Source organism: Lissotriton vulgaris, chromosome 3_1 (assembly GCF_964263255.1).
Source record: "Lissotriton vulgaris chromosome 3_1, aLisVul1.2, whole genome shotgun sequence".
Classification (NCBI taxonomy): Eukaryota; Metazoa; Chordata; class Amphibia; order Caudata; family Salamandridae; genus Lissotriton; species Lissotriton vulgaris.
Genome location: NC_141689.1, coordinates 1,375,052,070 through 1,375,067,505, shown reverse-complemented (window position 1 = coordinate 1,375,067,505; position 15,436 = coordinate 1,375,052,070). Strand labels below are relative to the sequence as shown.

The window sequence follows — 15,436 nt, the reverse complement described above, 5'->3', positions numbered from 1 at the left end:
CCATGCCTCTTCAAGGTTACCTATAACAATAAAAAGACGACGTTTGATGATCCTGTCAAACTGCGGAGTTTCCTCAACTTGAGCAAAACTTACTCTATGGACATTTCTGGGGCTTTTCTTCCGAAGCTGTTAATTGGTTCTTATGTTTACTGTATTGAATTCTCATATAGGTTTCATGGTTTCTAGGTGTTAGCATTTATAGCTCTTACTTAACATATTTGTTTGTTCTTCGCCGTTTGTCTGGTTGGCTCATTCTATTTTCTTTCTCTCTTTGTTTCTCTCAGGTTATTGTTTCTACATTGCGTCTGTTTTACTTTTTTGTATTAATAATTATTGTTATTTCTTCTTTTTTTATTCCCTCGTCTTGACAGATCCCTGGATGTTTACATTTACTGTGCACCCTCGCCCTATTCGATTTGCTGTGGTATGTCCCTGTCCTCGTTTCGTGGAGTCTGGACGCGCAAATCGTTCCTCGTGGTTTCACCTAACCCCATTCTTCTGTGATGTCTTTTGATTTAGGTATGTTCTCTATCCTTCATTTTCAATTCTTTTTCTCCCTCCTCTCTTTTTTTTCTTCCGGTTTCCTATTCCTGTATTATTCGCTCTTCTGTTTCTCCCCTTTTTCGTCTTTGTTTTCTTCTGGCTCATCATTCTATTCTCAGATAAATATCTACTTTCTTCAATTACCCTCTTCTTTTTTATTTTCTACTTGCATGTCTTTTCTTCGTCTTCTGTTTTTGTCTTTTCTCTTTCTCCTTTGTTTCCCTTACTATATCTTTTCTCCACACCTTAGTCTTTCACTTCTTATTCTTCTTGGTTTCATTTTGGTCGCTTACTTCTACATTTAATGTTCTTAACTTTTCTCTATCATTGTATTTTTTGCTCATATAGTTGGAATGCTATCAATCTTACCTTTTATTCTTTGTTGGTCTTACTTGACATCCTATGCTTGCTAATTTTATTGCTGGTTTTATGTCCCTGAAAATCATATCTTGGAATGTCAGAGGTCTGAATTCCCCCATCAAGCAACAACAAGTTTTAACACATCTATCCAAGTTAGGAGCGGATATTGTTTGCTTGCAGGAATCTCATATAAATGCTACTAAATCTTTAAAGTTAAAAAGGAACTGTGTTGGGGATGTTTTTTTTTCCTATGGGTGATGGGAAACGTAATGGTGTTATTACTCTTTGCCATAAATCGTTAAAGATTAATTTGCTTTCACAACAGTCTGATGATGAAGGCAGATTGTTATATACTAAATTACAAGTAAGAGGTGTATTGTTATCTTTGTTTAAAGTTTATGCACCGACTGATGGGGATCCTATGTTTTGGTCTCGTTTGTCTCAGCAAATTTCCTCCTGTATTGACGATAATTAGGGGTGGGCAGAATTTGCAGAGTTGCCCTATGCAAATTATCACGAAATTGCTCCAAATCTTCGCGAGCATGCAGAACTTTTGTGAAGACGCAGAGATGGCTTTTCCCGCCCGTTCGCGATGTGTTTTTGCGTGCTTGTGGGGTAATATGTCTCTAACTTGCCCGTGTGGTCGCTAATGGGCGCCGCCATCTTGCTCATGATGCTTATTTCCTGTTCCGGGTCGAATTATGTGTTCCCGATCGCGAACTCTCGCAGGATAGCGCCACCGGCTACCAACAATCCAACATCTCGTGGTGCACGCAAACAGATAGGAAAACCCGTCGGCGAATGCAGGGATCCGGTAAGTTGCTACCTCGCACGCGAGAAAGTATTTTTGAAGTGCCAACAAGAAAAAACTTCTGCTACGCAGTGGATCGCGGAAGTTTTGAGATCTTCGCGTTCTCTGCGGGATGCGGAACTGCCCAAACTTTGAAACTTCTGTGAGCGGAACGGAATTTTGCGGCCAGGCCCAATGATAATTTTATCCTCGCTGGGGATTGCAATCATGTTTTGGACCCCTTCACAGACCGAAATTTACTGGCTTCCTTTAAACCTCATAAAGCACATAAAGTTTTTGTTCAAACAATTCAACAGTATCAACTTATTGATGCCTGGAGGATCTGCAACCCCACTACTAGAGAATTTACGTTTTTTTCCCCAGCCCACCAAACCCAATCCAGATAACCCAATCCAGATAAGATTATTTTTTTGTCTCACATGATATATCCCAGTTTCTGAGAAGCGCTGATATTGGTTCTATTCTAATTTCAGACAATGCTCTCATCTCCATTCATTTGGATATAGTTCCAAATTCCAGCTTACCTAGAAGATGGAGATTTAATAACTCACTTCTTCTAGATAAGAATTGTAATTCCTGTTTTGTCTCCTTTTTTAATGAGAATTTTTCCCTCAACCAGACTGATAATCTTCACTTTTCCGATACTCAAATTGACCTTTCCCCATTGGAAGCACATTACTTCTTGAGGCTCAAAAGGGGCTGCTTAACAAGCTGCAGGTATTACAAAATGCGGCGGGCCGTCTTATTGTCGGTCTGCCGAAATTTGCTTCCGTTTCCAGGGAGTTGGATAAGCTGCATTGGCTCCCGGTGCGGAAACCGATCAGGTTCAAGTCCCTATGCATTGTTTACAAAGCGCTCCATGGAATAGGTCCAAAGTTCCTCCAGCAGCTCTTCCAATGGTACACACCGGAAAGACAATTAAGGTCGGCTAACTTGGGGCTGATCAAGACTGTCCGTATTAGGAAGGTGCGCTGGGGGGCCAAAGCTTCGTGAGAGGGGCAGCAATGGCCTGGAATGCCCTTCCTTTAGCCCTAAAGCAAAGTGCCAACCTCTTGGCATTTCGAAAAAAACTGAAAACTTGGCTATTTACGACTTAGATCAGAGGTTAGAAACTCAGGGAGTTACCACTTAGCGCCAGGACACCGGTTGGTGTTAGTGCGCTCTACAAATGGTATACATAAATAAATAAATAAATAAATAACTTCTTAGTACTTTACATTCACTTAAAAAAGACAAAGCCCCTGGTCCGGATGGATTTACAGTAGATATTTTTACTCACTTCGGCCCTTTCCTTCTTCATTAATTACTTAGTCTTTTAAATCTTTTTACACAGTCTGGAAAATAATCAGGATCCTTTTTAGAAGCTCTTATTTGTCGAATACCCAAGAATGGAAAGGACTTGAAACATTACAAAAATGATAGACCCATTTCTCTTGTAAATATTAACTATAAAATCTATTCCAAAGCTCTGGCTATTCGGCTTGAATCATTCCTAACTCAATTACTAGGTGCTGAACAGTCTGATTTTGTTAAAGGATGTCTCCTTTCCGATAATACTCGTCTATTTTTCAAAATGTTATCAAAAGCCCCACACCTACCTCATTCTTTAGCTGCAATAGCCTTGCATGCAGAAAAGGTGTTTGATCGAGTAAACTTGTCATACCTCTTTCATACGTTGAAATGGTTTGGTTTTGGTCCTAAAATTATTTCTTTCATTTCTATCTTGTATTCGGACCCTTGAGCAGATGTCCTAGTGAAAGGTATTTCATCTCCTTACTTTAAGTTAAAAAGAGGGGTATGCCTGGGTTGTCCATTATCTCCTTTTCTTTTTAATTTAGCCGTAGAACCTTTTTTGTTCAGGATTCGTCAAAATGTTGATATAAAAGGATTTGAAACCAAAGACATCCAAATTAAGTTAGCAGCTTATGCTGATGATTTTATTATTTTTCTCTAAACCTCAATCCTCTGTTCCTGCTTTTTCAAAGGAGGTAGTTCTTTGTGCTACTGTCTCTGGCTATAGGTTTAATTCGGACAAGTGTGAAATATTGCTGTAAACCAAATTCAAAGATGATTTTAGTTCCTCTAATTTTGCTTGGAAAACACAGCATATTAAATATTTGGGTCTACCCTTTACCCCTTTAATTTCATCAACAGTATCTCAATGCATGGAGAATTTCCTACAAAAAATCTCTTCTTTGACTGCTAGATGGCACCCGCTATACCTCTCCTGGTGGGGTCGTTTAGATACCATTAAGATGATGTTGGTACCATTGGTTTTATTCATCATTTCTAATATCCCTGTTCCCATTCCTTCAAAGCTTTTTACTAGAGTCACTTCGATATTATCATCCTTTCTGTGGAGTAAAAAACCTCCTCGCATGTCTTTGTTATGACTAACAAAACCTAAAGCAGAAGGAGGAGTTAATTTTCCAGATTTCCCCACTTACCATAGATCTTTCCTTCCATCAAGCCTGGAGATGGCTCTCTGATTCTTCATCAACTGTCCTTTGTGGGTTATGCTTGAATGCTCTTTTCTTTCTCCTTTTTCTTTTCAGGAATTTCTCTCCTTTACTCGTAAACCCCCTTCTTTATTTACTCCTATTTCCAAATATACCTGTAAACTTTTAGGTTTCTCTTCATCCTCATCTCCTACTGATCCAGCTTCCTTTCTTAAATCTTCCTTATGGCATAACACATCTATTTTAATTAAGGGGAATCTTGGAGAAACAAAGGTCTCATCTGGACGTCTCAACTGTTTTCTCAAAATAAGATCTTGTCTTTCTCTGAAGCTAGTCAACCATTTAATTTACCTCCTTCTTTCCACTCTAAATATAACTTACTCTCACAAGCCCTTTTAACCGCTTACACTTGAATTCAAGCACATCCAACACCTTTCCCGGTTAACAGTTTATATTCTTTTCTACTTTCATCTCTCAAAGCTTCCAATATCTACATTCATATACGATCCTCACCACCCATTAGACCAAAGACCAAAGTTGAACTGTCTTGGGAGGATGACCTTTAGATTGACTGGCCTTCTTCCTTATGGAATAAAATATGGTCTAAAATTAGGAGAACATCTAGAACAGCAAATGTTACGCAAACTTTATTCTTTATCGATAACAGGCTTTTGCTTCACCCAGCTGTACTACATAAACAACATGTCACTATACCAGACACCTGTTGGTCCTGCTCCTCCTAAATTGCTGATTTAAAACACATGCTTTTTACTTGCCCCCCTACACAATTTTTGGACGTAGGTTTGGAATCAAATGAATTCTATTTTCCTTTCTAACTTCCCTTTCTCTACCACACATATATTCTTGGGTAGCCTATCTCCCACCTGGGAAGACCATACTTCCAACACTAGGATTGTAGACTTAATATTGGCATCGCCTTTCAACAGATTACAAAAAATTGAAAAGACTTTACAAAGTTATTGTTCCAAGCTTGGTGGTATGCAGTCTGTTATCATCAAAGATTAGATACAGCATGTGCCCATCCCATCCATTTAGTCATGAAGCGATCCATTATCTGGTCACCTGTTACACTGTTCTTTGATCATAGTGCTAAACGCTCCTTCTCTTTATCTCCCTATTTTATAGTATGCTATTATATGTTGGTTTAAGCTATGTTGTTACATGGTTTTTATATGCGACTTGATTTTACTTATACATATATTGATATTTTAATGCCTTTTCATTCCAACCTAGATACTTTATATGATACATTAAAAATGTATGTTTCCCTTTCTTCTGTTCCTTCCCCCTATATATTGTATTGTACTGTATCTATTGTTTTCTTAAATAAACTTACTTTCTGAACTAAAACAAAAAAAAACAGGGTGTGGCAGATAAAAAGGGATTTATCACTCAGTTGTCTGAAATTATATACAGAAAGTGGTGATTTCTTTCTCACTGGCGAAGCTGTACAGCGCTTTAGGCATTTTGGATGGGGAGTGTGGTTTCCAAAATGTTAGGATGACAGCTAACCTTAAGGCAGTGTTAATGGTTCTCTTTGCAAACATGAAGGTAAAAGCGGCTTCCAAGCAGTGTGTGTAGCTTTAGAGAAAAGATGGTTAAATGGAATACTAGAATGGCCTGTTTGACTTTTCTTGTCAGCAGACAGTAGGCAAGCGAAACTTAATTTTATTTGTTGAGTAACAATCATTACACTTCACATGAAACAAAGGTACAACATCTAAAAATGAACCAGTAAATAACACATTTTGCCAAATAAGGACCAGATTGCACATTTTTAAAAGACATAAACAAACTCATTGAAGACGCACATAATTAGAGCATAATTATGGATGTTGTTGGGTTTCAAATAAATCCAAAGGTATACACTTTAAGATCTACAAAAATCACAGACTCATGTACAGATGTCCAACTATAATTTGCTGGATGATCTTCTCATAGAAATCTGCCAGTTTAAGATTATTTAAAATGTGCAAATGCACCATAACTTTTTTGTTCCCGAGCAAAAGCCCTTTCCCACTAAGCCCCAGGGCAGATTTGTGTTGTTTGGGGATGTTTCACAAGGGCATATTTAGATATAGAAAGCTAAATTAAACATGTTCAATACTGGCAGAGTTATACTTTTACAGTGTTTATCCCATTTCCATTATTACTGTCATGCCCCTTCTGTGTGAATATATTCCATGTTCCCAAAGTTACATCAGTAAAAAATGAAGGATTTTCCCTTTCGTAAGTGGAGTATGGCCTGTAAATTTTCACAAAAAAATGTAAATGCTTTTTATGCGAAACTAAGGAATACCTTTATGCGGGGAAAAAAATTGGGAATTAGCCCCAAATAAAAAAAAAATCACCTAATTTGTGTCTTTTAACTTAATGCCACTCCAGCCATCACATAACTTAAAAAATAAGATTAATCTCTAGACAAATTGGTCAATTTGATAGACCCTCCATTCCCACTGTTTTTTTTGCAGAGCCAAAGTCTTACTAAATTAAAATGCATGTTCCTTTGACCCTTCTCCTCACTGCTGAGTTCCCCCATAAGTCGCTGACCAAAGGCAAACAAAATGTCAGCACTGTGTATTGTGATTTACCGCATAATCATTGAATAACAGTGCAGGTAATAACATTCTTGTTTTGTTAAGTACATAAGTACAGTACATCACATCTTTTTAGCCATTGCCGGAATGGTGAACAGAGCTGATGGGCTTTACTCTAAGCACTTCTGCAAAGCCTTCTCCAAACCAACAAGTGATGTGTACCATGTCCAGTGTGAAGTAATATAGACGGTCCTCGCAGCGCTTCCTCCTGTATACGGAGCGAGGGTCGGCGGCTAATAAAGTTGTTATGGCACGCTTTGCTTCTTCTGTGGACTGGAAATATTTAAATGGCGTTTTTTCAGGATCTGTATAGTAAAAAGACAAAGCAAGTATAATGCTAAACCGAGGAGCACAATATATTCACTTCGAACGGTTGTTAAATTATCCTTCCCTCTAAATAAAACTACTTCTGTTTGCAAAAGAGATTACTATACGTACACATAGGTCTGGGCATGCCTTTCAATTAATACACAGACTGATTCACTAAAGTGCCTATCTGGCTTAATATGTCCTTGAAAGGTCTTAAGCTAAGGAACTATCAATATAATTCAGAAACCCTTTAGTGTGAAGTACTTGGGTAGTCCTCTTCTCACTTGGTGTGAATTGTTTGTGAAGCCCCCCATGCCCCCCCCACACACACCCACACACCCACACACACAATCCCCCCACACCTGAAGCTTCTTGCCCCTTCAATTCCGGACCATTTTATTTACTTATTTCAGAAAGGGTTCAGCAGCTGCACATTGCTACATGCAGATCTCTTGCCCAGGAGTTGCTCTCTCGCCTCTCTCGTGTGACCATTTTTAGGTCGAGCCTCATCAGCACATGCGCTGTCTGCAAGACCTGATGTATCTCTTCTGTGGACTTTTGTCACACCTGCCAATTGCCATTGGTTCTTTCTTGTGCCATTCCGACATTATGGCTTTCTATTGGCTCATTCCCCTCAATTCTCCCTCCGGTGCTTGTTTCAGAGGAGGCAATTTCACTAAGTGACTGCTTTCGTTGGTCATCGCAGCTTCCTCCAGCACAGCGCGTGTGATGGCCCCTCCTCACCTCTGGGCATCGCAGTTACAGACTGAAACTGTCTGTGGACTTTTGGTTGGAACAGGGATTATCATAACACACATGATTTAATTTAATAAACAATGAGTTTGAAGATGCTGTTAAGAGTGCTAACTCAACCGTAATGTATCAGAGCCCATTACGTGACCACCAGTAGCTTTACAAGCGGATTATCACAACAAACACGATTTACTTTCATAAACAATGCATTTTAACATGCTGGTAATAGCGCTAACTCAACAGTAAGGTGTCAGAGCCCATTACGTGAGCACCAGTTGCTTTACAAGGGGACACATTAATTTATAGGCACAGGAAGATACATGTATTGGAATCACAGGATGTTTGAGTGTCTGTGCCGGGACTCGAACCAGGTTCCTCCAGGTTCGAAGTCAGATGCTCTAGCTCTTCTGCTGTATTGCTGTACAGCCAAGTACATGTATATTCCGGAGCTCTTGTTGAAGTGCTTCTGTGCTGACAGGTGAGGGCGCCATGACAAGCGACACCAACAAGTGTCTGGGGCCACAGGACCGGAAAGAGCTGAGTTACGATTTCCTGCCATAAGAAGGCTACATGGGGTCAGCATAGGGGGGCGATCTGTGTGGAATTATGCAATGGACCCCCTAGTATCATCTGCATTGCTAAAGCCTTGTTTAACTATCTGATTCGCTCGGAAATTACTGCTCAATAAGTGATTCTATACTATTCACATTACGGTGTAGTGTAGTTCCTATTTTCCCAATAGGCTCTGCGCATTGGAATAACATAAACAGCAGTGTAGACGTAGGACTGAGGTCATCTAGGTCTCTACTGACTATGTTAAACTTAATTTAGGTTTGCGCCAGCTAGCTCAGAGGTCACTGGAAACTTTCTTGATGAATAGGGAGGGACAAGCTCCCCTGGCTCAGACAAGAAGGGATTCAGTTTCCGACAACCGCATAAACATGACAACTTTGCTCCCTCAGAATAAGAGTATATCTCTAGAGTCGTGTGAAAACAATAGACAGCTATTTCACTCAGTCAGCAGTGCATACTTAGTTTCACCAGAATGCAGAGAAATAGAGAGACAGGCGTTTTCAATAAAAGGTGTTATTTATTGAGCAGTCTTCTTTCTCATGCAAGAGAAATGAATTGCCACAATTGCAATACTTAAAGTAAAGTAAAGTGAGTACAGTGAAAGTAGTATTAGGAAATAATACTGTAAAAGCATTGATATGGTTTCTTAGCCATATGATACTTTAAAATGGATAAAATATATACATACATAAATACATTGACTAACGTACTCAACTGGTGCTTCTAACTAAGCCTACCCCGGTGTACCTGACCTAAGCCTAATACTTGGGAAGGGATGAGTAAGTAGCAGTTTAAGTTAAGTTGGTTAAGATTATTTTGCCAAGAATCTGCATCAAGAATTCTCTCAAGGGTTTAGTCAGCTCCGTGCCTTGGTAATAGAATGTGGGAGGTCTGGTATTTCTTTCCTCAGGACTCGATATACCAGCAACCTGCAAGGGTAGGCTGGAAACACCGGAGCTGGATTTTCTTGGCTGGAGAAAAAGACAGCGTCTCTCTCAGTGCGTCAAACGGGAGGGGCGGCTTCCGTGGGCTCTCGCATCAGCTGGGCTCTCGGGCAAGTAGATGGCCGCTCTGCTCCAAACCACTGTGTGTTTGCTTAAGGCAACTGTTGGTATTTTATACCTGGAAGGTGCCGGGTTTGACGTAAGGTTGGACATAAGACGTCACTAAGAACTAACAGTTCTTTCTGGACTTCAGGAGTTCTTGTTCAAATCAAAAAAAAAACAAGGGGATTTCCCGGGCTGCTGGAGGCTTGGTTTCTTTAAAGAACGCGTTGTGCTTTCTAGGAGTCGATGGGAGTAGCTGTGCTGTGCTTTGGACTGCATGGGCTATTACTGAATATGGATCTGATTCTTATGCCTTTATCAGGATATTATTGATTATAACCTCACAAGGGCATAAATTGGGAATATCGAATTAGGGTCCTAGATATAAACACGACAACGGTACGTGCACTTTTGCACAGGGCTGCTATCATTTTGTAGTATTACAGGATTGTTTTATTTTGGCATCGCGGACAGTCATGAAATGCATAAAAAAGTAAGGGAAAGGTAACTCGGAGTTCAATGAATTGGGTATAGTGAGTGTGGGGCCTGAGACATGGCTGAAAATAATACAATATTCTGTAACTAATCTGCTGGCCTTTCAACCACGGGTAATTTACGTTTATTTATAGTGCTAGAAGGTCGCAGCCTGTGCCTGAAAGCATTGTGACATAAGCAAGATATCAACAAGAAGCTTCAAATGAAAATCAAATAAGGCCGTATACTGCCTCGAAAGCTGCCTTTAGATGTCCTGTGATGAGATGGCTAGTTTCTTCTTTCATTGCCGGCCTACCCCTTAGCTTCACAGTAGTGCAGACCACAGCGCCCTCCCTTCTCTAACAACCAGGGGAGCCTCAAGTATAACATTGACCATTCAGGAAGAGATTCTTTTTTTATGGTTCAAATATTTTTATTGAATTGAAACACGCATGCATTTCCATGTACAGTTAGCTGACTTCAAACAAGATCGAAACAGTACAGCCGGGTATTGCCAGCTGAGAGCATGTATTCAGCGTTCAAGACAGTATCTGCCTATTGCTCGTGCATAGAATAAAAACTATAAGAAGATACAAAGGGAAAAGAAAACAAAGGGAACCCCTTTTCCCCAGGTACCCCCTCCCCCTCCCGTCCAGTGCTCCCTGTCTCTCGCTAACCCCATGTTCCTTCCCCCACCTATGCAAAGCCCTCAGTGACCTGCTTAACAGTCCGTCTTCCGAGGGTCTGTGAGGCCCAGCAGCCTAAGATATCAGGGACATGTGACTTCTCGGAATTCGGTGGCCAAGAGTGATAGAAATGGTTGCCACAGGTCATCATATGCGATCCCTCTCCCGCCATAGTAAGTGACAATTTCTCCATTCTGAGCACATGCCATAATCGGTGAAGCCATCCTACAAAGAAGGGTATAGTGGGAGTACGCCAATGTGCAAGTATATTTTGAACTGCTGAGCCGATTGCAATAGCCATCTGTCTGCCCCTGCGGGATTTTAGAGGGTAGGTTAGGGAATTGGGCACAGCTAGTAGCACATAAGTTGGGAAGCGTGGGATTTCCGTCTCGAAGTGCTTATCTACTTCATCTAACACTTGAGCCCAATAGGGCTGAATGTGCATGCATTCCCACAACAAGTGCACCAGGTTACCAGTCTGGCCACAGCCACACCAACAAGTCGCATCTCGGCTGCGGTCCGTCGCATGCAGTCTGTCTGGAGTATAATACCAATATGTCACAACTTTTGTGAATGTCTCCGTGAGCCCCATGTGGTAAGCAGAGTGTCTTGCCCTATAGTATATCTCCCCCCATTCTTTGTGACTGAGGGTTCTGCCCAGTTCTCTCTCCCATTGCTCCCTACCCGGGTTATGTGTGTACACCTGTGTGATCTGTAACATCTTGTAGAGGTCGGAGATTAGTTTGGAGTCTGTCGTGCGGGTGATGAGCCATCTTTCGTATGAGGATAAGTGTCTACCTGCGCTAGCGCGGACCTGCGGGTGTAATGCCCAGTGTCGCACCTGCAGATACCTTAGTCGTTCAGTCTCCAGGAAGCCGTACTCTTGCCTAAATTGGGAGAACGGAACAACCCCCCAGCTCCATACATGTGATACAAAGACCGGCAACCAGCAGGCCTCCAATGTGCAAAGGCCGCCCCTTCTGCGCCAGGGGTGAAGTCAGGGTTAACCAACCAACTGGGTGAGGGGAGATGGGAAGGTTGTAAGGTCATGTGCGATATTAGTGGCATCCCACACCTCAAGAGGAACCCGGGTTATGTGTGAGGCATACAAGTTAGGGGGCCTGTGGTGCTTGCGCAGGAAATGAATTTCCTGCAATGGTCGCGCCGCCACTGCCTGATCTTGAAACAACCAATGTTTCTCTGATTCCCATCTGCTCCATTCAACTAGGTATCGCAATTGTGCCGCTTAAAAGTACAGTTGGGAGGTCGGGAACGCCCAGTCCTCCCATCTCCGGGGCAAGAGTCGCCAATGATCTACGCATTCGCGGCTTCCGGCCGTTCCAGAAAAACTCGGCCAAGTCGGATTGCGTCTGAAGAATCCAGCCAACAGGCGGTCGGAGGGGGAGGGTGCGGAATAGGTAGAGGATCTGGGGCAAAATAGTCATTTTAACCACCGCGATCCTGCCTAACCAAGATAGAGGATAATGCTTCCACCGGCCAACCTCGCGTCTGATTTTCCCATGAAGGATGGCGTAGTTGGTGGCAACCATAGCAGGGAGTGAAGAGGCTAACTGTATCCCCAGATATGGGACAGCATCCACTGCCCATTGGATGGGGAACAGTCTCTGCAGATATTCCCTGGTGGTAGGGGGCAACAAGAGGTCCAAGGCTATCGACTTGTCCGTGTTTATTTTAAATCCGGCCACCCGAGCAAAGGCATCCAAATCTGCCATGCATGCTGGTAAGTCTGTCTTTGGGTTAGTTAGTGAGATCAGCACATCATCAGCATATAAACTAATTTTGTGGATATAGCCACCGAAGTTGAACCCTTCAACTGCTGGATTCTGCCGCATTCTCTGGGCCAGGGGCTCCATGTACAGAGCAAAGAGAAGGGGCGACAGTGGGCACCCCTGCCTCGTGCCCCTCTCATTGGTAAAACTAGCGGAGGTATATCCATTCACTCTAAACGTGGCTGTAGGGAATCTGTAGCAATTAAAAATAAAGGTGCAAAATTTCTCCCCTATCCCCACCCTTTCCAGTACTTGCTCCAAATAAGGCCAATGAACGCGATCAAACACCTTTTCAGCATCTATGGCCAACATCATATATTCCCCAGACACTCGAGTAGCTTTCTCTATAAGGTGGAGAATCCGCTTGGTATTATCTGACGTCTGGCGTTCAGGTATAAAACCCGCCTGGTCCGGGTCAATGAGACCGGGCATATGAGGGGCTAGTCGAGCGGCCAAAATCCCAGTATACAATTTAAGGTCAACATTGAGAAGGGAAATCGGGCGATAGGCCCCGCATCTAGTTCTATCCTTCCCAGGTTTAGGGATGACTGCTATGGAGGCACCTAAAAGGTCCCTCGGTATCGCTCCTTGTTCAGCAAATGAATCAAACAGACGAGTGAGTATTGGGGCAAGCTCTGCGCAAAACGTCTTGTAGAAAGTAGCGGGGAAGCCATCCGGCCCCGGGGCTTTCGCCAACTTAAGGTGGGAAATAGCGTCAATAACCTCCTCCGTTTGGATGTTTCTATCTAGGTGTTCGGCTTGGGATGCTGTCAGAGGAGGCAGGGAAACAGTCTAAGAAGGCAATTCCCGCAGAGCTATCAGCTGGACTCCCAGCGTAAAGAGTAGCATAGAAATCGCGGAATGTTTCCGCTATTTCAGCATCCTCCGATATGCAAGTCCCGTCAGTTCTGGCAATCTCTTTGACCCCTTGTTGCTGACGAACCTCTCGCAACCTATTGGCCAACAGGCGCCCGCACCTCTGTCCCCCCCATATAGTAAGCGTGTCGCAGTCGTAAGGCCGCATACTCCGCTCTTTCTTGGTTGAGCGTCGTTAATTGGTGGCTCATAGTCTTAAGCTGTCGCCACACTCTCAGTGCCCCGTCCTTTGGTGCATTTGCTCTAATTACCAAACACGTTTTTTAAGTTCCTCACGCTTGCGTTGGCGTTCCCTATTGTCAGCAATCGAGAGGACAATAAATATCCTCCGAACCACCGCCTTCAGCGTCGCCCATTGGACTGCAAGGGTCATGTCTGGGTTTGCATTATGAGAAAGGTAATCAGTAATGGTGCCTTGTATATGCTTCACGACCTTCGCCCTGTGTAAGAGAGTGTCCCTAAGACGCCATGCCCTGGATGGGCGCGATGTGGGTGGCAGGGTGAGAGTGGCGATTACCGGGGCATTGTCCGAAAGTGAGACTACCCCCATCTCGACTGTGGTCGTAAACCCGCATACTGGGGCCGAAGTCAGCAGATGATCAAGTCTTGCATAGGTCTTGTGTGCATTAGAATAGTAAGAATATTCCCTTTCCCGGGGGTGAAAACTACGCCAAAGATCGTGTAGGCCTAAGTCCTGCAGTAGCCCGATTCCCTCTGCCGACAGTGCACCTACTTGGTGAGTGCATTGACTGGATCTGTCCAAAAGGTTGTCAAACACAAGGTTTAAGTCTCCCCCTAGGATGATATTACGGTCCGGAGTAGCTGTGGCTTCAGTAAGAGCAGTCTGTAGGAACTTCTCCTGACCTTCGTTCGGAGCATACAGGGAGCCAACAGTGAACGTTATATCGCCTAAGGCGAAGCGGTAGGTCAGAAGTCTCCCCTTAATCTCAGCACCTTTATGCAGTACCTCCCCCTTAAACCGCTGGGCCACCAAAATCGCCACCCTCGCCAGAAGGAGAAGAACTGAGTGGGAAACCTGCGGGACCGCAGCCTATGACAGTCGCGCACTAACAAATGGGTCTCCTGAAGTAAACATAGATCAGTTACGCCCTGCGCTTTACTGGATTGTTAACTCCTTTCACATTGAGGGTAAGAATCTTAAGGGTGGAAGCAGGCATACACAATCAGCAGGTTCTGGTTTGGACCGGAGAAATTACGCTAGGCGCCGCTAATGCAGTTAATTTCTAGATATGGGAAGGCAGCCTTCACCCATGGAGCTGCGCCAGCAGAAGATAAAAAGCGAACTTGTAGCACTGGATACCCTCCCTCAACCCCCCCCCCCCCAACAATTCCCAAACTGCAAAACTTGTGAAGGAAACAAAAAAAGACAAAACCACTTAGTCCATCAATCATAGTTGATCCGTGAAAGGATATCGGGGTGGTTCTCCAACAGGAATGTCCCTCCCTTCCGCCAACGGCCTGGGCCTTAGGAAATCAAACAACCGGCCATGTATAGAGTCTACAGTCAGGCGGGCTGGGTGCTGGGAAGATCAGTAGAAGCTGCCTCCAAAGCCGACCTCCTGCCCTCCACGACTTCTCCGGCTCGCGGTTTCCTGACACGGCGACTGCGGCCCTGTTGACGCCATTGGGGTCTGGAATCATCAGTCTCCTCCTCGCCACCACCTTTCGACGCTGGAAATTCCACACCCAGCAACCTGCTAGCCTCCGACAAAGAGCGCAGTTGGTACAGCTTATTATCCATGCGACACACCAGCCGGAACGGATGGCCCCAGCTATAGGTGATGTTGTGCTGCTGGAGGTGCATAGTAATAGGTTTGAAGGTTCTCCTCCTCTGTAGGGTGAGGGCGGATAGATCTTGATAAAGTCCAGGGGATTGTCCCCGAAACTGCAGGGGCTGCAGCTGCCGCGCTTTTTGGAGGATAGCCTCTTTGGTACGAAAGTCTTGGACACAGACTAGTATGTCAGGCAGCGGGCGGGCAGTGTTCTTGGGGGCCCCACTCTGTGTGCCCGGTCCACTCTCAGCTCTGTCTCCAGTGGTCTACCTAGGATGTGATTGAAAAGTTCTCTGGAGTAAGAGAAGAGATCTGTCGAGTCCTCATCCACCCTCACCCCTTTGA

At 43.6% G+C, this 15,436-nt stretch overlaps 1 protein-coding gene across 1 annotated transcript in view; it reads right to left on the bottom strand.

The window, feature by feature from the left end:
• Window positions 1–5,845: 5,845 nt before the first annotated feature.
• TRMO (tRNA methyltransferase O) overlaps window positions 5,846–15,436 on the bottom strand; it is a 333,295-nt gene continuing 323,704 nt past the window's right edge. The window contains exon 5 of the mRNA XM_086961846.1: window positions 5,846–7,096. Coding sequence (XP_086817972.1) covers window positions 6,864–7,096 — 233 coding nt within the window. The 3' untranslated portion in view covers window positions 5,846–6,863. The remainder of the gene's footprint in view (window positions 7,097–15,436) is intronic.